Source organism: Pelobates fuscus, chromosome 2 (genome assembly GCF_036172605.1).
Source record: "Pelobates fuscus isolate aPelFus1 chromosome 2, aPelFus1.pri, whole genome shotgun sequence".
NCBI lineage: Eukaryota > Metazoa > Chordata > Amphibia > Anura > Pelobatidae > Pelobates > Pelobates fuscus.
The window spans coordinates 372,653,663-372,679,592 of NC_086318.1; the positions used below are offsets into that span (position 1 = coordinate 372,653,663).

At 44.0% G+C, this 25,930-nt stretch overlaps 1 protein-coding gene across 2 annotated transcripts in view; it reads left to right on the forward strand.

The window, feature by feature from the left end:
* The window catches only part of KIZ (kizuna centrosomal protein), a 155,721-nt gene that overhangs the window by 71,347 nt on the left and 58,444 nt on the right, over positions 1–25,930 (forward strand). For both annotated transcript variants that reach the window (XM_063443721.1, XM_063443723.1), the window contains exon 9: positions 6,969–7,122. In XM_063443721.1, the coding sequence (XP_063299791.1) occupies positions 6,969–7,122 (154 nt within the window). The remainder of the gene's footprint in view (positions 1–6,968; positions 7,123–25,930) is intronic.

Below are 25,930 nucleotides of genomic sequence, written 5' to 3' on the forward strand. Positions count from 1 at the left end.
CAAAAACCAAACCATCGTACCCTTCACTGACCTCCCCCAGCAGACCCCCCTCATAACTAAAGACCTGTTCCGCTATCTCCAAATCCGCAGCTATGTAGAAACCCCACACATACGACAAGCAAGTATTACCCCACTCACGCCACTAGAAACTGCATGCATTAACCACCCACTCCAGAAGGGACAAATATCGAAAATATACTCCCTACTGAGCGCACATTCAAGAGAAAGCTCAATGCCTTATGTTGCCGCCTGGGAAAGAGACCTAGGCCCCATAAGTGATCAAAGCGACTGGAAAGACATATGGGAAGCCACCGCGACAATATCCATATGTGTCCAACACAAAGAGCAAGCCTACAAAACCCTTTTTAGATGGTACCTCACCCCATTACGCTTAAAACAAATGAAACAAACAAACTCAGACCTATGCTGGAAAGGCTGTGGAAGTAAAGGCACATACCTACACACATGGTGGGACTGCCCTAAAGTAAACATAGTATGGCAACAAATGGCACAAAAAGCGACACAAGCACTTCACACAACCATTCCGATGGACCCATGGCTTTGGCTATTATCCAGACCCCTACATGATATCCCTAGAGCTCAGAACAAACTCATAGCCAAACTGGCACTAGCCACCAGGAGAGCAATAGCTGAAAAATGGGGCAGTCCTGACACCCCCACCATGACCCAGATTACACGAAAAATACATGAAGCCATGACCATGGATAAACTCACAGCCCTCGTACATGACACTACTAAACATTTCAATAAAATCTGGGATCCGTGGATATACGAATTTCCACTTAACTAAAACAACTCAACATAGTACTGGCGGACCAGGCGTGCGAGCCCACCTGGGTTGCAAAACCCCGTACACACCAAAACCCGCTTCCCCACCTCCGACCGGCGCTACCCCACCCTAAAACTTCACCCCATACAAAACCCCACACCACCTCACATACAAACACTACACTCACACCACAACACACCCAACCTACCTCACTCTGGCAAACTAGCTGCACATCCCCTAAAGACCAATCCGACCACCCTAAATGGCTAACACGCATACCACATCATAGTAAAAGCCCGAGACTACACACCTAGGGAATCTATGAGTAAAACTTACACTCACGGCTACCGACACACACACACCCAGACGGACATGGGATAACTACTACTCGTGCAACACCTCCGGGTCGGAAGACGACGAAACCCACGTCATGACCCTATACACCCGACCAATTGAACCCATAACCTACAAAGGTCACTTACCCAATACAGAGACTGCCTCACCACACGGACCACCCCATCCTACTTCCTACTCCCTGTCCCACCCCCCTCAATGCTACCCTCTCACTCCGGATATAACACAACACGAACCAAGACAGAGATAGAGCCCAGAAGACAAAAACCCTAGGGACACTTTAGAGCTCATTGTAAGACTCTTCTACCATCATAAAAAGCAGACAAACCTCCACTGGAAGATACACATCCCAAGCTTACCCGAATCCAGACCAGAAAAGTGGACTCAACCCCCCATTACATCACTAGGACTTACCACACTAACAACAGAATAAGCAAATAACACGGTCACAAGCAACTCAACTAACTACCACGCAAAACTCCCCGACAGACCTCAATCTGTTAGACTTATATCAAATGGGGAAGGTCCACATGTAAATACGAACAACCATATGGGTATAACACAATTGTCACAGTCGAACAGGAGAAAGTATAACCGCTAAGCTCATATCTGATGTCTAACTTATATAGACGTGCACATCTATCCGGTAATTTCAGTATTATGTATTAACCCCCAACTCTCTCCTCTGTACCCCCACCCCTTATTACAAAACCTTTCAATACAAGAAATTCATAAAAACAACTTCCCGGGGCAAAGACACGAACAACAAGGTACTACAGCCCGACCTTTGACCGCCTTTGACCCCCTTCCCTTTTTATCCTACCCGTAACCCCACACTCCCACGCGATACCCCTAATATTGGTTATAGACACAAAAGACAAGTAATCACCATTGGTATAACGCTTGATACGCAAAGTTACGGACTATGCACCCTACCCCCCACCCTTCTCATTTCTGTTCCCCACCCCAATCCCTAAACAAAAACAACAGACATCGACCAAATGTAGAAAATGTTTATTTGCAACCGAAGCAGGTGGAAACCACCAACAGATAAATTATATACATGCTTGAAATATTTGCCTACTGTTAAACGCACAAGTCTGTTCTGTGAAATTTGTACTACAAAACTTAACCTCCCGTTTTCTTTTCTGTACCCCCACCCCATAAAACAAAAATCTTTCAAAATAAAGAATTTATAAAAAAAAAGTAACTGCTGAGGAGGTAAAATAGTTGTTGCTAGGTGGTAAGGCTGGTGTTGGGAAAGAAATACGGCTAGGAGGAAGTGTGAGAAATGTGACTTGGGCTGTGTAGGAGACATTTGACTGGGAATGGTATGTAGGGTAGGAAAGAAATCTGTTTGGGCAGGAAAGGAATATGGTAGTGTCAAAGAGGTATGACTTAAGGGGGTTCTGTGTTATGAGCAGGGTTGACAGACACGTGGTAGAGCTAAAATACAGAGGTGATCAACAGAAATAAGGACAATTGTTGTTAATTATACTGTGCAGATAAATTGGATTTATTTAAAGGGACACTATCGTCACCAGAACAACTACAGCTTATTGAATTTGCTCTGGTGAGTAGAATCATTACCTTCAGGCTTTTTACTGTGAACACTGTCTTTTCAGTGCTAACTTCACTGGCTACTCCTCAGATGTCTGTTAGAGATCCTTCCTGGGTCATGGCTGCCTAAAATGCATCCAAGCATTCACTGTCTCCTCCCTCTGCATGCAGACACAGAAATTTCCTCATAGAGATTAATTGCTTCAGTTCATCTCTATGAGGAGATGCTGATTGACCAGGGCTGTGTTTCAATTGTGCTGACTCTGCCCCTGATCTGCATTTTTTTCAGTCTTAGCCAATCCTATGGAGAAGCACTGTGCTTGGATCAGGCTACCACTTCTAATGATGTCAGCAGACTGCTTGCTGGTCTGAGGCAGACAGGGCAGAGCCAGCAGCTTCAGGCTTGAATACATGTACGATTTTGATATATTTAGGGAGGCATGAGGAGTCCAGGGGGGCTAGATGGTGGTTTTAACACTATTGGGTCAGGAATACATGTTTGTGTTCCTGACCCTATAGTGTTCTTTTAAAACTGTATGACTCTTTCTTGAAATGAATGCACACATTGCCTGAATATTTGATAAACAGTGTTGGACCATTCTTAAAGGGAATAAACCAACACTACATTAGAAATGTGCTTCATAACCTTAAGGATATGAGTCTAGACAGCCACACAGAGTTTCATTCCAAGTGCAAACTTGTTAAAGGTGTCATGTATGCTAAGACTTGTAAAGACATAAAGGTCGGAAATTTCATCATCTTTCTACCCTTTAGTAATAATGCCAGTATTATTTGTATGTACATTTCAGCAGCTCTAAATATGTAATTTAATGTGAAAAGTATTATGTTAAATAAAATTAAATTGCACCACTTTTTACTTCACTGTTCTGTTGTGGCATAACTGCTGTACCTGTCATGTTTTCTGTTTATTATTGCTGCACTTTTACTATACAGTTAGCTTTTTTTTAGTTATACAAAATTACATAATAAAAGGTGGGAATTACTTTTTCTAATGAAGAGAGTAGGTGAGTAAAATTTGGCAATGGGTGGAGCTGAAGCAATTTTCCCACAATCCTTCAGTCTAAAGAGTTTATTTCTAAGAAGGGCACATTGTAGATATCATGGACAGAGAATAACAAATTTGTGGTGGCAGGTATTGAAATCCTGCGGAAGGAAGAAAACATAATAAACATAATAAATATAAATAAAGGCAAGTGGCAAGAGGGAATATATCAAGCATAAGGAAAGGAAAACTGAAAAAAACAAAAAAGATTACCGCATCACTTTAATTGTTTTATACGTATGCTGGTGGGTAATGTTGTAAATGAACACATTTTGACACAGTGACATTTTTATCCCTCTACTCCATAGAGTTTTTTTAAATTGGCACATATTTTTGTTCAAAGATATTTGTAAGCGTAGTCTTCTCTATCCTGCTTTTTGATAATCAATTCCCTTTAACTATATGCACTCATTATTTTACAGACTCTAAACCTTTTCGACATAATTGTATCTTTTTTTATACACTTGCATTTTCTTTACATCCCTTACATTTATTGCTTGTATTTTTTTTAAACTCTTCTAACAAGCAAAGGTCTTTAGCTACCCTTAGAATCAACTGTTTTACCATCAATACTATACTTAATTACTTTCTTCTGTACGTCCAATCTATTGAAGTTTCTGAAATAGACTATAAAAGCTTTTCTTAAAAAGATGCTATACCTTTTAATTTTCATGTTCAGAAAATGCTACCTAGGGAGATGACTCATGGAAATAGATGGAGCAATTATTTCAGTGTTAGAACCATGTGCAAGAAATTATTTAGCAATTTAACAAAAATACCTTTTGCCATCTAAAGATTAAACCCTAAAATATCTGCCCATTTGCCATTGTTATCACTGGCATAGTAGCATTATATATGCATCAGAAAGCCCTACCGCCTCAGGATTCATAAATAACCGAGCATTTGCTAGTGAATAGTCCAGTATTCTTTATAGAATATATATATAGAATAGTAAATGAGGGCTTGCACTCACGGTCTTTTGAAGTTATTCCATAAAATCAACGTTTCAGCCCTCGTTCGGGGCTTTCCTCAGGATCAACCATCAATACAATACAACTGACTGACATAAAATATTGATTTATATAGCCCATAAGAAAAGAAATTTACTTACCACCGGTGATTCGTGTTAGACTCTCGGACAATGCGTGCATGCGTGTACGTGTCCTACCCAGAGTGCAACAGCGCGTAAACATGTTGCCATAGCAACGCGCTGTTACGGAGAGGGCCATGGAAACGAAAATAAACAGGATGAAAGTGTGTAGTGCAACAAGATAGGATATCTAAAGATTTAAGTCCCTGAACATATAAGCTATAGCATGTATTGCTATAAAGTCAGTGGGTTTAATATACCCATATAGGCCCATAGTGAGAAATATGTGTGAATATGTAAATTATCAGTACTTTACTTAACTGAACACAAAACTTCATAGAATGTCCAGTAAAAGCAAAAAATTGCATGGACTAAAAGTGCTGAACTAGTGCAAATGTGTGATTTAAAGTGCTGGTTCTGTAACTAAAGTGCATATATATATGCTCTAAAATATGAATATATAAAAGCTGTACATTTAAGTGGTACAGTGCTTATTAAAGTGATACAGTGCTTTTAAAATTCAATCTATACTCAGTGAGACACCATAAATACAAATAAAACATATATTTTATCTAATACGTAATGGAATGTAGAAGGAGAAGCAAAGTTTGTTTAGGTGTGCCGAAACCAAGGTACGAATAGACCTGTAAAAGAGCACCCACAAAGGTGAATTGTTAATATAGATGGGTGTAGGTGGGTGGGGACCATCAGCTTGCACAACAAAGATAAGTAGGGGGGTAGGGTTTATATAGGATCATAACTCCTCCCACAAATTCAGGCCAAGTGGCCTTCCAACTTGTGCTCGGAATTTATCTAACACGTAATGGAATGTAGAAAGAGAAGCAACGTTGGTTGAGGTGTGCCGAAACCAACGTACGAGTAGGCCTGTAAAAGAGGGCAAAAGAGGATTAAAAGAAAACATACTTTATGCAAGTTTATACAGCGTGTGTACTGAAAGCTTGTAAGGAGCTTTTACTCTGATTGAGGTATATATGAAACTGCGCTGAGGATAAGCCGTGGCCCCATCACTTGGTGATGTAGACTGGGGTGTAAGAGCTTGAAGCTGATGATGCAGCACTTTACGATAGAGAGACCTGCAAAGGAAGCCACGATGTAGCTCCACCTTAATAGAAGGTTTAGACGTGAAGTAGTGGATTAGGATTGATAGTGCGTGGTTGACCTTGGAGATGTAAAGCGGAGTGACAGCATAGGAGGTTAAGTAAGATGCTTGACTTGTAGGTTTGGAGAAAGAGGCAAAAAAAAAACATTGCTAAGGGCTAAATATTAAATAGACAAAAAACTGTTATGGCTTACAACATACAGAAATATCTATTGTAAGTATGTAAATAAAAGAAAATAATAATCAGAGACTAGAAAAATTTATCTTAGAGAAGATATTTTCTATAAGATATATTTTTCATAGTCTCTGATTATTTTAATTTTTTTGAGTACATTTCTTTTTTTATGGGCTATATAAATCAGTATTTTATGTCAGTCAGTTATGTATTGATGGGTGATCCTGAGGAAAGCCCCGAACAAGGGCTGATACGTTGATTTTATGGAATAACTTATAATAAAGAAAACTTTTTAACGTCAAAAGACCTTTACTACTCTTTATTTTTTGGCTATGGCTTAGTGTGCACCCGACATTTAATACTAGGGTTAGTGTGAGTGCAAGGACCTTGGTGTTTTATATATATATATATATCTGTGATCCCAAAGAGAAAACAAATTATATTTGTTTAAAATCATCTTTTGATGGAATAAATAGTATTATTTTCACTTTTAAAATCTGTCAGTTAAAGGTTGAGATATGTGGCTTTCTAGTTATCTAGTTGTTAGATGTCGTTAACCCTGCTTAAGAGGACATGTGGGACCCAAGTAAGAGGGCAAACTTGCAAAATGGTTTGACCCATTAATGGAGAATGATGCCTAGTTACTCCTGGTATTATAACCACTACAGTGGGCTGTAGTGGTTATGATGCTTGCAGTAACTCTTTAACAATCTAGCTAATTAAAAGCATTTCTTACATGCATTTAACATTTCTTTACCAGATTATCTTTTACCTTCAAAAACGTATCGCTTAATAACATAATTGTTGTTTTTGTAGAAGGATGTGTCACGAATGGGTGAGGGCAAGAAGAATATGTCTCCTGATTCCAGCCGTGAAACACAAAGTAGTGTGTCTCTGAAGAGTGACCCGACTGGCATTAAAATTCACAAAAACATTCCAAATAAAAACTTCACAAAAACAGCAGAACAAGGCAAGTTTTTTTGCAGAAGTACACAATTGTTCATTGATTTGCTAGTAAATTATTTGTTTTAAATATCAACTAGTATGTTTAATGTTTTGTTTTCAGTATTCCCAATATTTAACAAACATGTTTTTTGAGGTCTGAAAAAGTAATGAAAAATAGAAAGCAACCTTTCTCTATTTGCTTCTATCCTGGAGTGTTTCCATCTTGGTTCATTGTCAGTCATCGCTATAAGCTGAGCCCTTTGCACCTGTCAGTCAGCATAGAGTGAGGAAGTGAAACCGAAACAATGGGATAAATTGATCAAGGCAAAAACTAGTGCTCCATTAGGGTATATTTCTCTTTCTCCTCCTTCAATGTAGTGTGTGTCCGGACTGTGTCAGAAATAGACTGGATTGTGATGTCAACTGCTGAACATTTTTTTTTTTTTTTTTTTAATAAATTCTTTATTTTAAAGATTTTGTTTTTATGGGGAGGGGGTACAGAAGAGAAAACGGGGGATTAGAGTTTGTGAGTTGTGTTACGCAGTACATACATATATTCTTCGAGGTTATCAAACAGTTCAAGCGTGTATAACAATTGTATATCGTTAAGTCGTACATGTATCACTAGCTAGTTGATATATTGCGCATTCTTATCGGTATTTGATCTTCTTGTTGGTCTTGTTTTTGGGGTGGGGTATGAAGAAGAAAGGGATGAAGGGGGGTGAGTGGGTGAGATCTTTTTCTTAGTAGTGTGCAGCATGCAGTGCGGCAATAGTGGGCGTTTGTATTTTAGCGAGTATAGCCAGGTTCAGTGGTATTGTCTGTTAGTGTGAGGGTGCAGGCACTGTAAGGGAGGGTCGGGATAGTTATCTTGTGTCCTCTCTGTGTTTGTGGGTCGCGTATATTTCGTATGTTAGCTCTTTCGAGTAGTTGATAAGGGTGTGTCGTCTTGTTAGTTCACAATATTTTCTGTGCTCATAGCATGTGTTCGTATTTGTTATGATCTTGAGGGTGAGGGTATGGGAAGGGGAAGGGGAGGAGGTTAGGGTAGTCTAACGTGGATGTTAGTCACCCTGGGTTTGTCGTTTAGTGTCATCATGTGGCAGAGTGGTTTTACTGATGTGGTCTTGTGATTATTGTGCGATTTCTGTTTGTCCTTTGTGGGGATATTCCTCGCAGTGGTCCACGAGGTGTGTGGCGTTTATGGCTTGTCGTCTGGTCATGTGGGGAGGGAGGTGTGGGTTGAGGTTAGGGAGGGGGCTAAATGGGAATCCGGTTCTCCGTCCCCTCCGTGGGGTGGACCTCTGGATTTCTGGTCTCCGTGTTGTGTCTAGTAGCTTCAATGTATATGAGTTGTGTTTCGGTTGGATGAGTATGGTCGGTTGGTGTCTGCCCCTGTGGAGGTGGGCCTAATTTGCCGTTGTATGCCGGTGGTTTTTGTTTGCGGAGTAGAGTTTATTTGGTTTTCATAGTGTTGATGGGGGGGTGTCGAGTGTCCGTTGTGGGAGATGTGGGTCAGTTGGATGGGTGCTTGTTTGTCACGCCTTACCGGTTGTGTGTTAGGTGGTGTATCAGCCATGGGTCCCAGATTTTGTTGTGGTGGTGAGTAGTGTCGTGAATAAGGGCTGAGAGTTTGTCCATCTCCATAGCATCTTTTGTTTTGTGTATCACGGTCTCAAGGGGTGAATTTTGGTTGCCCCACTGTTCCGCAATTGTGTGTCTAGTGGCTAGTGCGATCTTTGCTAGTAGTTTGTTCTGAGATCTGATCAGTGGGGTGTGGGGTTTCGAGAGTAGCCATATCCACGGGTCCTTGGGAATGTCTGTGTGTAAGATTTGGGACGCAAGGTTAGCTACGGCTGTCAATAATTGGGATATGTGGGGGCATTCCCACCATTGGTGAATGTAGGTACCTTGGGCTCCGCAGCCCTTCCAGCATGTATCTGTGGTGCAACATCCCATCTGTTTTACTCGTAGGGGTGTCAGGTACCAGCGGTGGAGCGTTTTGTATGCTTGCTCCTTGTGGTTCACGCATATCGTGAAGGACGCTGTTGCTTGCCCAGTCCGAGGGGTCATTCGGGGGGGCGATGTCCCTTTCCCATGTTCTGGTGTAGGAGATTGCTTCTGTCTGGGAGGTGGAGTTCAGTTGGTGGTAGATGGAGGAGATTTGGCCTTTGTGTACTGGTTTGTGTATGCAGTTGTGTTCGAATTGGGTTAGTTTGGCTGTCGCCGTGGCTGTGTGTTGAGGGTCATTGAGAAAGCTGCGGATTTGTATAGATCTGAATTGGTCGAAGGTGGTTAGTGGGGATTGTCTGGGCAGGTCTTGAAATTGGAGTAGCTGGTTAGCTCTAAAGAAATGGAAAAAGCGGAAGAGTCCGCTGTCTTCGTAGTGTGCGAAGTCTCGGGGTGTCATACCAGGGGGAAATTGTTTGTTGCGTAGGATTGGGGTGAGTGGAGAAGGTTTGTTGATGAGAGGGGTTTTGCGAGTGATTCTGTCCCATACCAGGAAGGATGTTTGTAGGGTTGGGGTTGTTTGAGAGGTGTTTGGTCTCAGTTGTTTCGGGAGCCAGAGGAGTAGTCAGGGGGGGCCCAGTAGGTCATGTTTCAAGTCAGCCCATAGTTTCGGGCCAGGTGGGGCATGTAGATGTTGTATCTGTGCTAATTGGGTGGCTTGATAATAGTTGTAAAAGTTTGGGAGTCCAAAACCTCCAGTTTTGGTGGTTTGATACATTGTAGATCTTTTGATTCTGGGTTTCTTGTTGGACCATACGAAATTGTCAATTTTGGTTTGAAGTAGTTTGAAGTCTTTTCGGGATATTGGGATGCTAAGGGTTTAAAAAAGATATAGGAATCTAGGGAGCAGGTTCATTTTTATGGAGGCTATCCTACTCAGCCATGATATTGGCATGGTGTCCCATTGTTGGAGGTCTGTGTGTGCTTGTTGGAGTAGAGCTGTGTAATTCACTTTGTATAAAGTAGAGAGGTGTATGGGGAGTAGTATACCGAGGTATCGGATATTATCTTCCCTATAGGTGAATGGGTGTGTGGTTTCGAGCTGCCTCAGGTTGGTTCTTTGATTTCCAGTGGTAGGGCTTCGGTTTTATCGAGGTTTAGTTTATATCCCGATAGGGTCGCGTATTCGTCTAATAGTGTTATTAGGGGTGGGAGGGATTGTGTGGGTTTCCCAACAATATATCATCCGCATAGGCTGCTATTTTGTATTTGTCTCTGTTTATTTTGTGTCCATGTATTTTTGGGGAATTTCGTATTTTTTGCAGAAGGGGTTCTAAGGATAGGGCGAATAGGAGTGGTGATAGTGGGCATCCCTGTCTCGTTCCGTTGCGGATTGTGATTGTCGTTGGTGTCGCATTGGGTATTAGGAGTGTGGCTGTTGGTCTGAGGTAGAGGGTAGTTAGGGCTGTAATGAAGGGTGCTGGAAACCCGAATCTCTGAAGGGTGGTGAATAGGTAGGGCCAGAGAAGGTGATCGAATGCCTTCTCTGCATCCATGGAGAGGAGAAGGGTTGGAATCTGTCTTCGTTGGGCCACCCACATGAGGTCCAGGGTGCGTCTAGTGTTGTCGCTTGCCTGTCTGGATGGGATAAATCCCACTTGGTCAGGGTGAATCAATTTCGGGAGGAAGGGTTGCACGCGGTTTGCCAGGAGTTTAGTAAATATTTTGGTGTCTACGTTTAGGAGGGATATGGGCCTGTAATGTCCTGGGTCGAGGTGCGTCTTGTTTGGCGTTGGGAGGAGGCATATGTTTGATCTCAGCATGTCATCTGGCAGGGCGTCACCTTGTAGAAGTGAATTGAATAGCGTTGCTAGGTGTGGGGTAAGAATGTCGGGGAATGTCTTATAGTATAAGCCCATGAATCCGTCCGGTCCCGGGCTTTTGTGTGTTTTGATTGTTTTTAATGTGTATGCTATTTCCTCCGTCGTGACAGGGGCTGCGAGTTGCTCCTTTGCTTCGTCGGGCAGTGTGGGGAGGGGGATTTCGTTCAGGTATGCGTCTATGGCTCGTTGATTGATTGTTTGGTGTTGGTGGTGACGGGCTTCCGGTTTATGGTCGTAAAGTTTTGTGAAGTATTTGGCGAAGATAGAGGCTATGTGGTCAGGGGTGTCGTATGTCGTGGGATGGTCGCTCGGGTGGGTGGTATGGGGGTGGGGGGCTTATGGTGTGGGTGGTTCCTGGTTTTTCAATTCGGTTGCCAGGCGTGTTGGAGGGGTTGTTGGTGCCTGCGGAGTGGACCCCTAAGTGTGCCCCTTAGGGGCCTGTCTGTGTGTGTGTGGGTCAGGGAGAGAGGAGGAAGGTTTTCATGTTCCCGTTACCTCTCCCCTCTAGCACAGCGTGAAGTGTGTTACTCACGGTTGAGATGTGAGTTGCCGTGAGTGGTCCCTTTGTGTTTGTCGTGGTTACATCGGGTCTGTGGTCGGTTGTTTTGGGTTGGAAGGTCGTGTTTGGGGTTGATGAGGCCAAGAAGTATCTGCTGTGATGTCCAGAGAGGTTGGGTCATTCGGAGGTTGGCGGTTCTTGTACCATTGTCTGTCACGGTAGACATCTATACAAATTATAACATTAAGAGACATTTATATTCAACATGGTGAGAGAAGAAAACGTAAAGAACAATATTAAACCTTTAACTTTAAGAAGCATTGTCAATTCACTTCACAGTTCCACTAGTATAATGTGTGAGTATGTGGGTCTGCAGGTCCCCGTCCCTGAGATCATGTATGATTGTAGGGTGTTGTGAACCTTTATCCGTCTCTGGGTGGTAATTTGTGTGTATCTGATGGCTGGTCTCGGTTACCCTCTTTGGGGAGGTGGTCAGTATCAGTTTGAAGGTCCATGTGAGGGTGGGTCATGGGTTCTCTGAGTGGGGGAGGATGTGTTTGTTCTATTCGCATTTGTGACCATGGATTTTGTGCGTCAGTGATGTGCGTGTTTGGGGTCGGTAGAATTGTCTCCTTGTACAGGCACAGGTGTCTCCTGCGCCCGTAGTGGGTGGGTCTCCCGTAGTCTCCCAAGGGTAGTGAGTGGTCCGAGGTGTGCCCCTGTATCAGGTAGGTGTCCCATGTTGGCATGTTTGTTTGTGGCTGTCATGTGTCCCCCAAAAGTCCGTGTAACAAGATACTTGCAACAGTTCACGGTGGTTATTGATTTTCTTCTGTTGTCAGCAGTCAGCGGCGGGGTTTCGGGAACCAGGGTGAGTAAGTTCTTGTTGGTATTCCTTTGTGCAGGCCTGCATCCTATGCTGTTGAAATAAGTGTAGCCGGCTGAGGTCCGCAGGAGTGTGGGTACCATCGGGGAGGAGTGGGGGGGTGGGTAAAGTCCATTATCATGGCCGGAGTTTCGGCTTGAGGTCGGTGATTGATTGTCGGGTAACTGTGTCTCTTGTTACGGTGTATGGATGGATTCCCGTGCGATTGTTAGTGGTCTTATGGTTACTTGTGGCCACATGTGCTGGGCAGTAGTGGGTCTTCAGCGGTCCTCGGCTGGTATGTGTTGTGGGACCTGAGATTGGCAGGTCGCTGCGGTTTTCTGTAGGTTAGGCCGGGCCGCTTGGGGTTCCTGCCTGTGTGGGGTTATTGGGGCAGAAGGGGAAACTTTGGAGGCAAGGTTCCACGTTGCTATTGTAAATTTCTCCCCGTTGGTTATAGGGGCATCGTTGGTGAGTGTGGCCTCCATGGAGCCTATGTGGTTGCTGTGACGTTTTATTTGACTGGTTGTTGAGTTTTGCTTTTAGGAGGATATTTGGGATCGGGCTGCAGGTTGTGGTTGAGTGTTCGCGGCAACTGTGGGTCACCCGGGTGGCGCGGTGGTGGGGCCAGTGAAGAGGTAGGTGTTTCAGGGAAGGGTGGCATACCTTGTATCAGTCGACCCCTCCGCGGCCCGGGTGGACCTGTCTTGGTACGGTGGGGTGGTTAATTTGAGGATGCAGCTAGCTCCGTTTCCTCCTGCTGTTGTGCCGGAGTCAGTGTTTTCTTCTTCTTTGGTGGGCGTTGTGCTCGTGGTTAGTCCGTGTGTCTGTGATCAGACCAATTCCGGCTCGATGGAGCATATTGCACCAGTTGGATCCCCAGTGAGTCGGCAAAGGGTTCCATTTCCACTGGGGAGAGTGTGGGTTTGGTCGTCCTTTTTTATCATTAATTTAAAGGGGTGTCCCCATGTATATTTCATGCCCTTTTGTTGGAGGGCCAGGATGAGGGGTTTTAAGTCCCTTCTTTTCTTTAGTGTCGATGGAGCGAGGTCCTGGAAAAAGGTGAGGCGATGTTCTTGATATTTAGGTGGTTTGTACCTGGCTGCTTGGAGTAGTTTCTCTTTGGCTGGGAAATTGTGTAATCTTGTGATTATGTCCCTTGGGGTAGCTGGGTTCAGGCTGGGGGGTCGCAGGGCCCGGTGGGCCCTGTCCATTTCCATATCCCTCGCTGTGAGGTCTGGGGCTAGTGCTCTAAAGATTTCTTTTAGAGTGGGGATGAGTTGATCTGGAGTGACTGATTCAGGTAAGCCCCGGATCTGTATGTTATTTCTCCTTGAGTGGTTGTTGAGATCCTCAAGGCTGTCCTCTAGGGCTGCTATGCGGCAGTGAAAATAGGCTATATCCTGGGCCTGCTCAGCAGTGGTGGTTTTAAGTTTGGAAATGTGGGTTTCTGCGAGGTCAGATCTGTTGGCGAGCGCGGTAACGTCCGCTCTGAGGCCTACTAGTTGCTTGTTGATCTCGGCTGCCACGTGCGTTTTTATATCAGCCGTGGCCTCGTGGAGCATTCCCCTGTAGACACAATCCTCCGGTTTCGATTCTGGGTCCCACTCACGCCGGGCTGAAGGGGGAGGAAGGGGTTAAACACTTACCTTTCTCCAGCGCCGGGCTCCCTCGGTTTCGATTCCTCATCATCTCGGTGTTGAGAATTATTAGGCCGTTGTAAGTTAGTCGGCGTGCGGAACATTGTCGCTACCGACGGGGTAAGTTCCTTCTTCTTTTTTCCTCCACCCATGATAGTATATGTTGGGTATGGTATGTCGTACCGTTGGAGTATGTTTGCGGGGTTCAAACACAAAGGGGGTTGCGGATGTTAGCGGATGATAGTGCTATGGGGAGAGGGAGCTCAGGATTTAAGCGTCCATCTTCCTTTGTGGTCAGGCTCTGCCCCCCCCCAACTGCTGAACTTTTAAAGGGGCAAGGCAGTGTTTACATTCACATTTAAGATCTGGAAGACCGTTGAAAAAAAATAATAATTATAATTTTGTTACTTGTCGATTGTGTCAGCAACTTATCAGATCTTTAAAGGGACACTATAGTCAATAAAACAACTTTCGCAATAGGCACCAAAATAATGTTTGCTTAATGAAGTTTTGGTGTATAGATTATGCCCCTGCAGTCTTACTGTTTATTCTCTAGCATTTAGGAGTTTAATCACTGTGTTTATGCAGCCCTAGTCACACCTCCCTGCACGTGACTTACACAGCCTTCCTAAACACTTCCTGTAAAGAGAGATCTAATGTTTAAACTGCCTTTATTGCAAATTTTGTACTGCTAATAGCTTGCTAGACCATGCAGGAGCCTCCTGTAATTAAAGGTCAAATTACAAAGCAGGTGATAAAAACATTTAAAGTTAGTTACATATGATTTGAAAATGAAACTTTTTTTTTTATTCATGGAGGCTGTGTCAGTCACAGCCAGGGGAGGTATGACAAAGGCTGCATAAACAGAAACATAAGTGATTTAACTGGCAGAGAATTGAGCACTGCAGAGGCATTATCTATACACAAAAAAAATGCTTAATTAACCTAAAGTTGTTTTGGTAAAGGTAGAGTCCCTTTAAATAAATAGTGGTTTTCAACCTTTTTGAGTATTCCCACTTGCTAATAGCTGTTGTTGTAGTCCCTATGACTTTTAAAGGAACTCTACAGCGTTGGGAATACACAGCATTTTACTTACCTTTTTCCAGCACTGTGACTCACTTCGTCCAGCTGCCTGCTATGTCTTCCTGGAAGTTCATCTTTGTCTGTTATCCAATCCAATTCTTCTTATAGTTGGAAGTGCTGTTCTTGCCCCATCAAATGCTTCTCATAGGGAAGCATTGAATCCAATGTTACTTGTGATAAGCATTAGAGGACATTTTGACAATGCATGCAAGCCGACGTCAAAAGTTAAATAACCGAGCCTAAAAAAACACAAAAGTGGTTAAGTGGCGCTAAGCAGTACACAAATATAGAAATATAAAAGTGTATCCCAGTGCATCTAAAACCAAACCAGTGTTTTAGTCAACCTAAAAACACTTACATATATACAGTCAAATTCCATCTGGATAAAATCAGGAACCAAAATAAAAGTATAAATAAAATCTTTATTTAAATAAAAGATAAATAAGCACAACGCGTTTCGACCACTCTCTTGTTCTTCCAAGACCAAGAGAGTTGTTGAAACACGTTGTGCTTATTTATCTTTTATTTAAATAAAGATTTTATTTATACTTTTATTTTGGTTCCTGATTTTATCCAGACGGAATTTGATTTCTGTTCCTTGGGGACCATCATAACCACAGCATCGATTCTGGAGTATTCTACACGCCATTACAGTAGAGAGCCGACTTATAAGGCTCTCTAGATTGTGAGTGCTCCAAGTTACCTTTACAATATATATTGGTTATATGCATATTGCCCTATGATAGTTTTTATATATTACAGATTTTGCTACCATTTATCCACTGTGTGCGCAAAACCTCCTCTTCTTTTATATAACCGAGCCTGACTCCGTAGCAGTGGAAGCACCCAATAGTGGCTTTCAGGACAGCCACTAGAAGTGATACCGGAGAAACTGACGGAAGCAAAGCACAGAGAGATGGACACAGGTTTCTTCAGGAAGGAAGAGATTCTTTATTGGATCACCGATCGGGACTCAGAGGGACTAGCGTCACCAAAATACCACAAGTTCTGAGTCCCGGACAATAGTGCAGGCTCCTTATATAGGCACATAACTCCTCCCATATTAAGCTCCACCCGCACATTCTCTTGACCAATCAATACAAATAAGAATTAACTTCCTGCTTGACCGCATGGCCTGTCCAGCACAATGGAGGAGGGGGAATACTACATCCTGTATCCTTGCACATGCTCCGTACACTACTGATCGTATCTTGCCTCGTGCAACCAACTGATCGATACGTCAGCATATGCACGTACACATGCCACGTGGTAATCTCGGCCTACTAAATTTATTTTTACCGAGATTCCACCACATTCCCCCCTTTGATGCCTCTTGATATTTTACAATTACTTGAGGCATCACTTAACCTTGGTTTGTATACACCGCAAGTTACCATGAACCAGACCAGACTTATCTATGATGTGAATCTTCAACACTCATCTTCCTGCATTGGTTCTCCCTGATCTAGAGCCTTATACTTATAAATCGCCATTATCTGTGCAGCAGCCTTCCTCTCTGCTATATTTTCTATCAGGCTTTGCACAGACCTAACTACTAAGGGTATAAGACACGGCAGGAGTAGACACAACATTAAAATCAGTAGGACTCCACCTACCACTGCCTTAAGCCCTCCAAACCACTCATACCAGCTACCAAACCAACTACTTGGATTATACCCTTTCCATACCTGAGTAGGCACATGCGCTAGTTTAACCATATGGCTAGTAAGCTCAGCTATTGCTTGCCCTTCGTCATCTATTTGAAGACAGCAATTGCTCAGGTTAAACTTCCCACATACACCTCCCTCTACTGCCAAAAGGTAATCCAAGGCTAATCTATTTTGGTAGACTGCCGTCCTCATCCTGGTGTTATGCTTCGCTAGAAGATTGAGCGCTTGTGATGTTTCGTTAGTAATAATCTCAACCACCGCCTGTAATCTTATAATACGGTTGAGCATATAAATAGGGGTTCTATAACCAAAGGTACCATCCTCTGCCCACGTGGCTGGCCCATAATAATCTATGATACGCTGGGGAGGCCATTCATCATCTTCCCAGGCGCCTATCTCTATGGGTCCCCTTTTCTTCCTATGATTCACATCATATACTTTAACACCTAAAGTCTCACCTGTTTCAATCGGTAACAAGAAGAAGGATGGTTTGAGCATACCCAACACACATGCCCCTTCCCAGTCCTGTGGCAACTCCGAATAGGCTTTCTTACCACAGATCCAGTACAAATTTGCTGGGGCTCTCCAGGTAGATGTGATGGATAAATCAAACCACACATCCTTTAAATTGGCGTATCTAGCAAACGGGTTAGATGGTTCTGAGACATTTGAAGCCGACCACCAAGTTGTATTCTTTGTATCATCATCATAAGCTTTTTGCCCTAGACAAGTTAATTCTCCTACAGAAGTATTATACATTATTCCTTTCCTTGCTATGCAAACATAACCTATGATGGAGGTCTTTAATCTCCACTCAGATTTACCTCTAACACTCATATGATAATCGGCTTGTGTAGATATTAATTGGTCAACTGCCTCAGAACCGGACATTACCTCCTTTGCTTCCCAAGGCCATTGGTCTCCCATGTTAGTACCTCCACACACATAGCAGTTGGTAACATTAAGACTACCGGCAATACTTTCGGCTAAATCAATAAACAGGTTTTTAGCATTATGGGGGATCTTATTATCTATGCTCATCTCTTCATAAAAGGAATGGTATACTTGATGAGTTTGGGAGGATACCGTATCAGTCTCTATCCCTATAAACAATACTGTCCCAGGATCTAAACCCGTCCCGTATATCTGAAACCCAAATAAATTGCCATATTTGTCTAAGAACTTATCGGGGTTATTTATAAGTATATGGATGGGATTACATTCCATAGACTTACAATATGGGCTGGTAGGCAACTTAGTCACTATCATGTCTTTGTCTACTGTCTGTCCCCAAGTCGCCCACCCCACACAAGACCAATATGGGCAAAAGTTATAGTCTTTATTCGGGCATCTAGGACTCACATATTTATTTTTACTACTGGGACAAATATATTTATCATTAGACCCATACGTCCTCTCCCATCTAAGATCCCCACATACATTCCACGGCTTTCTACCACTTGATATCGCCTTACACGCATCAAATAGCAGAACACCCGAAGAATGTACGGATTCTAACACCGTCTTATTAATTAGGGTCCCCTGAGGATCTCCATTCCTGAGAGTCAACCAAATTGTACGGGGTTGATACTCCGGACTGAAGCACTTAGGTTCTCCTACTCCTAAATGGCACACACTATAATCTATATTTAAGTATCTACATCTCGATACATCTCCTTTACACTCGTATTGTGAATGCCAAATTAGGGTTTGGGAAATATGGTTACTTGTTCTCGTAGTCTTAATGCATACCTCACAGCTAGGAGTGTCGGTACCTCTACCTTCCTGAATATAAAAACACACATAAATAAACACTATCAAAAACACATCTTTCGCCGTCATCCTCAGTCTTCGTCCGTGCGAAGGCACCTCAGCTTCCAGGATGTAAGGGCTGCAGGGAATGGAGTTCTGCTCGTCTTCACAGGAGTCCCTTCGAGACTTTCCCTGGCTTATAAACTATATGTCGGTAAGCGGACAGGCTTTATTATGGCCGTCTAAAAACACTCACTTCACCAAATCCCTGTAACAATAAAATTTGTAATCCACAATAGTTCCTCGTTACTCCGACTGAGTAGTGCGTTTTAACCGGATCTTGCAGGGATTCTCTGGATCTGCTGTAACTTGCCAAGAATCGACTGCTGCTGGTTTAACCCTGGAGTGATGTATCCACGGAGTCACTTCGGCTACTTTTATCGCTGTAGGGGTAGACAAAAGAACAACATAAGGACCTCTCCACTTGGGCCCTAACGGTACATTATTCCACTCTTTAATCCACACTTGATCTCTTGGATGATAACTATGAACAGGGGGATAAATATTCACAGGTAATCTATCTTGTACCCATTTCTGTACCTCCTCCATAGTCTTACCCAACTCTACAACCTGCTGCCGGGTAATTCCTTCTCCCAACTGACTCAAGTCCCCCCTTAAGTTACCAAGTACGGGAGGTGGTCGCCCATACATGATTTCAAAAGGAGAGAGGCCCATCCTTCTGGTAGGGGTACTGCGGATTCGCAATAGAGCTATGGGTAAGAGAACGTTCCACTTAAGTTGGGTTTCCTGACACATTTTAGCCAACTGGTTCTTAATAGTTCTATTCATTCTCTCTACCTTACCAGAGCTCTGGGGTCTATATGCAGTATGAAGCCTCCACTTTATACCAGGCATATGAGTCAGTTGTTGTAGGCACTGATGAACAAAAGCTGGACCATTGTCCGATCCTATAGAACAGGGTAGTCCATATCGGGGTATTATTTCTCGTAGCAGGAATCTCACAACTTCTCCTGCTTTCTCTGTACGAGTAGGACATGCTTCTACCCAGCCTGAATAGGTGCACACAATTACCAGCAGGTAACGATGTCCACCCGATTTAGGCATCACTGTAAAGTCTATTTGTAGATCGGACATGGGGAGTCCCCCCATAAACTGGACTCCTGGTGGCTTTACTGGTCCTTGTCTTGCATTATTTTTAGCACACGTTACACATCTTCGTACAATGGCCTGAGTCAAGTTGGACAATCTTGGTATGTAGAAATGTTTCCTGAGAGATTCCTCTGTACTGTCTCTCCCAGAATGTGTCCCGTTATGATAATTTTGGACAATTTCTACCGCTAGTGATGCTGGTATGACTATTCTTCCATCTTCTAGCTGATACCACTTGTTCTCCAAATACTTTCCTGGTTCAGTCTTTAACCACTCCTCTTCTTGAGCTGTATAAACTGGAGTCCATTGAGACAGTGGAGTTGGTATAAGAGCAGCTATATGCCCCACATACTCCTGTCTTCCTGATTCAGCAGCACGCTTGGCTGCACTATCTGCCATCCGATTTCCCTTGGTTACATCACCATCTCCTCTCAGATGCGCTCGACAATGTATGATACCGACTTCTTTCGGCTCCCACACTGCTTCCAATAGTTGTAGGATTTCAGCTGCGTATTTGATTTCTTTGCCTTCTGAATTCAGTAGTCCTCTTTCTTTATACAAAGCTCCGTGGGCATGAGTGGTTAAAAACGCATATTTGGAGTCCGTGTAGATGTTCACTCTTAAACCTTCAGCCAATTGTAACGCTCGTGTCAGTGCTATCAATTCTGCCTTTTGTGCTGATGTTCCTTTCGCCAGTGGCCGAGCTTCTATCACCTTGTCTATTGTTGTTACTGCATATCCTGCATAGCGGATCCCTTCTTTCACATAACTACTGCCGTCGGTATAATATTGAACATCGGGGTTCTGGATGGGAAAATCACGAAGATCTGGTCTACTTGAGAATACTTCATCCATTACTTCCAAACAATCATGTTGACTTTCAGTAGGTTGTGGCAAAAGGGTAGCTGGATTTAAGGTATTTACAGTCTCTAAATGCATTCTTGGGTTTTCACACAACATTGCTTGATACTTGGTCATACGGCTGTTACTAAACCAATGATTTCCTTTGTAATCCAACAACGTCTGTACTGCATGTGGGACTCGTACATAAAGTTCTTGACCCAGAGTGAGTTTATCGGCTTCAGCTACTAGCAGGGCGGCTGCAGCTACGGCTCTTAGACAAGGTGGAAGTCCGCTGGCCACTGCATCCAATTGCTTAGACATGTAGGCAACAGGTCTTTGCCATGATCCCAAGTACTGTGTCAATACTCCCACAGCCATTCTTCTTTGCTCATGTACATATAAGTAGAATGGTCGTGTGTGATCAGGTAGACCTAATGCTGGGGCACTCATCAAAGCCTTCTTCACATCTTCAAATGCCGTTTGCTGTTCTTGAGTCCATAAGAAGGGGTCGTGCTCTGTACCTTTGATAGCTGCATACAGAGGTTTTGCCAGTATCGCGTAGCTGGGAATCCATATCCTACAGAAGCCTGCTGCCCCCAAGAATTCTCGCACTTGTCTTCTATTCTTGGGTATTGGTATTTGGCAGACAGCTTCTTTTCTCTCTGGCCCCATAATTCTTTGACCTTCAGAGATATGGAATCCCAGATATTTGACAGTTGGCAAACACAACTGAGCCTTCTTTCTAGACACCTTGTATCCTGCCTTCCAGAGAATGTGTAGTAGATCGTGCGTTGCTTGCTGACAGATTTCTTTTGTAACTGCTGTTATCAACAAGTCATCTACATATTGTAACAATACACACTCTCCTGGGATGGACTCGAAATCCAGTAGATCTTGACTTAGGGCTGAACCAAATAGGGTAGGTGAATTTTTAAACCCTTGGGGCAGTCTTGTCCAAGTCATTTGGCGTTTTGAGCCCGTTACAGCGTTCTCCCATTGGAAAGCGAAAATACATTGACTTTCTGCGGCAATTCGGAGGCAAAAGAAGGCATCTTTGAGGTCTAAGACTGTAAAGTAAGTAGCCCCGCCCGGAATTAAAGCAAGCAGGTTATATGGATTGGGTACAACTGGATGTATACTAACAACCGCATCATTGACTGCTCTCAAGTCCTGCACAGGTCGATACTCATCTGTACCGGGCTTTTGAACAGGCAGCAATGGGGTGTTCCAGGGGGAAGTACAGAATTTTAGGATACCATACCGTATGAACTTATCCAGATAGGATTGGATGTTCTTCTTAGCCTTCTGCGGGATGTGGTATTGTCTTAGGCTCACTGGATAAACCCCAAGTTTTAGTTCAATTTTTATAGGTGGAATATTGCGGGCCAGTCCTGGTGGGTTGTTCTCTGCCCAAACTCCTGGTATGTTGAATAATGTCTCATCACTCCTAGGGTTTTGGCTAGTCAACGCTGTATAAAGTCGCCACTCTTCTTCCTTTGGTACGGATAATGTCATGATACCTGAAGGTCCATTAAACTTTAAGGATGTTGTTCCATTTGGTAGGAACGTAATCTGCGCTTGTAATTTTGATAGCATATCACGTCCCAGCAATTGGACTGGACATTCAGGCATATAAAGGAATTGATGTTTTACTACGTGGCCTCCCAATGTACAGAGTCGACTTTTAAGAACCGGTTTTTCAGCACTTCTTCCAGTTGCTCCTATTACAGTAATAGTCCTTCCAGATGGAGGAGCAACTAGATTAGTCACCACTGAATGTTCAGCACCAGTGTCGATCATGAACGCACTCCTTTTTCCCCCTATTGATACATCGACCATAGGCTCCGCTCGACCAAGGGGGATGGAGCCCGGTCGGTATCAATAGTCCTCCATGACCGTGTCAGACAATCCTACAAAGTCCCTACCTTCTCTATCGCGGGACCTTTGCGCTGCTGGAAAATACCTGTCTTCCCTAACACTTCCTCTGTTCCCATTGCTCCCTCTATTACCATTACTCCCTCCGGGGCCTCCTCTACCTCTCGCTCTGCCTCTAAAGTTTCCATAACCTATCCTAGGTCTGTCTTTCTCACACTGTTCTCTTCGAGGACACTCATTTCTCCAATGTCCTTCTTCCCTACAGTATGCGCACTGATTTCTACTTAGAGGTTCCTCATTCCATCTACTATCGCCTCTATCTGGGCCCCGTCTATCTACGCCTGCGATCGCTACCGCTAGCATGTCTGCCTTTCTACGCATCTTGCGCTCTTCCTCTTTCTTACTTTCTGTTTCCCTATTCATGTATACCTTATTCGCTACCTCCATTAGTTGGGTGATGGACATACCTGCAAACCCTTCTAACTTTTGTAGCTTGCGCTTAATATCTCCATAAGCTTGGCTGACAAAGGCGGAGTTCACCATTCGGGAATTGTCTGCGTCTTCCGGATTAAAGGGGGTATACAAGCGGTATGCCTCCAATAATCGGTCATAAAAGACACTGGGCGCTTCATCACTTTTCTGAATCACCTCAACTGTCTTTGACATGTTAATGGCTTTCTTTCCTCCGGCTTTCATGCCAGCAATTATAGCGTCTCTATAGGCTCTGAGTTGAACCATATCAGCACCATTTACATTCCAATCGGGATCGGTGTTGGGATAATGTGTTGCGGCCCATGCTGATGGATTGGCTTGGTTTAAAGTACGGGCTTTATCCTCTAGTGCTTTAATGGCCGCTTGATTAATTCTTGTCCTTTCCTCATTGTTGAATAAAGTCATTAATAACTGCTGGCAATCAGCCCATGTCGGGTTATGTGTCTGTACTATTGAGGTGAACAGATCAGTCATAGCTTGTGGCTTCTCAGTATACGAGGAATTGTGGGTCTTCCAATTTAAGAGATCGGTTGTCGTGAATGGGACATATACAAAGACTGGGTCAGCATGTGCCATTTGGCCTGCGGCATCGATATAGGCTGACCCAGGATTCAGACGAAGAGGCATCTGATAGTGTTTTAATTGTTGGGCACCGGTCAGCTGTCGGGTCTGTATGGGGCTACGTGGAGGGGCGTCAGTCATAGGTTCCAGTCGGGGAGAAATAGGGTATGGGGATGTGGGAGCTTGGTTTTGGGAAAAGGTTGTAAATAAAACACTTCGAGCCGAGCTAGATGAAGCTTGACCGGAAGTCTGAAGTGGCGCCAAATCAGGATATTCGTTTTTAATGGGGGTTGGTTCTGATTCCGGAAGGGGAGATTTAGTACGAGGGGGGGTGGATCCTGTACTGGAGGAGGAAGCGGAAGTGGATGGGGGTAATGAGGGGAGGGTTGCAGGACTTCCTGCATTTGCGTCACTTCCTCTTAACGGAAAGTAAGGGGGCGGCAAAGGGATCTCGGACTCAGGGGGCGTGTCCAAAATGGGCCTAACACCAGTCCTAGTGGACAAACAAGTCCTAGATACCATGAGGCGACACTGCTCCTCGTGGCATGTCTGGAGCCATTTTGGCGAGTCATTTACGGCCTGTCTCCAACAATCAATATAAGGAAACTGGCCGTAAAGTTCAGGCCTACCTGATACAGCCACGTGTACGCGCTGTACCAGAGTTGGATCCAAACTGCCACGTGGCGGCCATGCCGCAACCAAAGTAGGCCACTCCCTAGTACACAAAGTGACCAAACGTACAGGAGACATTTTAACCCCAAAATCACAAGTTTTGAATCCCTTTTTAAAATTCTTCACCATACAACCTAAGGGATCCGGAATCGTTGACTGCGACGCACCCATACTTAACAATGGAACGTCGTTGACAACGAATACTATACACACGTACTATTCAACAGTCACACCCGTTTCCTCTGGCAACAGCACCACGTGGTACGGTTACCAAGTGAAACGTACACAATAACAATAAACACTCAGGGAATTCCCGTACACACACAGCTGTTACACCAGTCACTAAATAATCAATATTATGCCCTTTGGCGTAACTATACAGTCACCCACGCTATAATTCTCTATATACGAATTACCCGTCTATAACACACCCCAGTAACATCGTCTTTTACAAATAGCGGTTACAGTACGGTTAGCATAGGTCAAAGCACAAGTTAAGGTCACAATACAATTATTAGTGGTTATGGTGTTAAACATGCAATGGACGACAATGATTAGTACTTATATACAGTGTCAGTAAATATACAGGGTTATGGTACCGTGCACTATGATATAGCAACACACTATTAACACTCTCGCTAGACGGCTGAGCTCGCGCTATCTAACAAGATATACACTTTACTAAACAATCTTTATCACATTTACAATTCCCAACTAAACTATTGGCCAGTACCTTGAATGGACTACCTAAAAACAATCTACATACGTTTTGGTTAGCCACACTGCCCAATCACCATATATAGCGAGCTAGAGGACCGAATTTACACAGACGCCTCTTAGTCGCACTATCAAAAGTCTAGTGGGTTCCAAATTTACACGCCTTCCCACTTAGCCCAGATAGGTTGAGAGCTAGCGAACCGAATTTACACAGACGCCGCTTAGTCTCCCGGTCCCTCCGACCTAGCGAACAAAATATACACCCTAGAACGCTAGTCTAGACAAGACACCGGTGTCCGGCTAGGGCTATTTACACCAGAGCCCCGCCTGACTAACAAAATCAAACGGTCTGACTAAAGAGCGTTCGATCGAGCGGTGCGCCTTCGCTCCTTCCCTCCGACAGAGGGGGCAGATACACAGATTCAAACCCCTTTGGGCCTACCGCACAATCGGTATACCCCTAGTGGGTTCTGCCGTCTAAAACAGCAGTTGTCTTACCTCCTCGTTCCTGAACCTGAGTTCACACTCATCGACGGGGACACCCCAGCACTTCTCACGTAGAGGCCGATGATCTCCTGGACAACAGACCAGTGGCGCCGAGACGAAGGGAGGTCCACGCAGAAGTTCAGGGGTGCAGCCGTAGAGAACGTGGGCAAAGATAGACCGTCTCACGCCTCTGCCTCTCAGCTACCGTTGAACGATGAGCTTCTCGGCCAATGCACCAAATGATACCGGAGAAACTGACGGAAGCAAAGCACAGAGAGATGGACACAGGTTTCTTCAGGAAGGAAGAGATTCTTTATTGGATCACCGATCGGGACTCAGAGGGACTAGCGTCACCAAAATACCACAAGTTCTGAGTCCCGGACAATAGTGCAGGCTCCTTATATAGGCACATAACTCCTCCCATATTAAGCTCCACCCGCACATTCTCTTGACCAATCAATACAAATAAGAATTAACTTCCTGCTTGACCGCATGGCCTGTCCAGCACAATGGAGGAGGGGGAATACTACATCCTGTATCCTTGCACATGCTCCGTACACTACTGATCGTATCTTGCCTCGTGCAACCAACTGATCGATACGTCAGCATATGCACGTACACATGCCACGTGGTAATCTCGGCCTACTAAATTTATTTTTACCGAGATTCCACCAC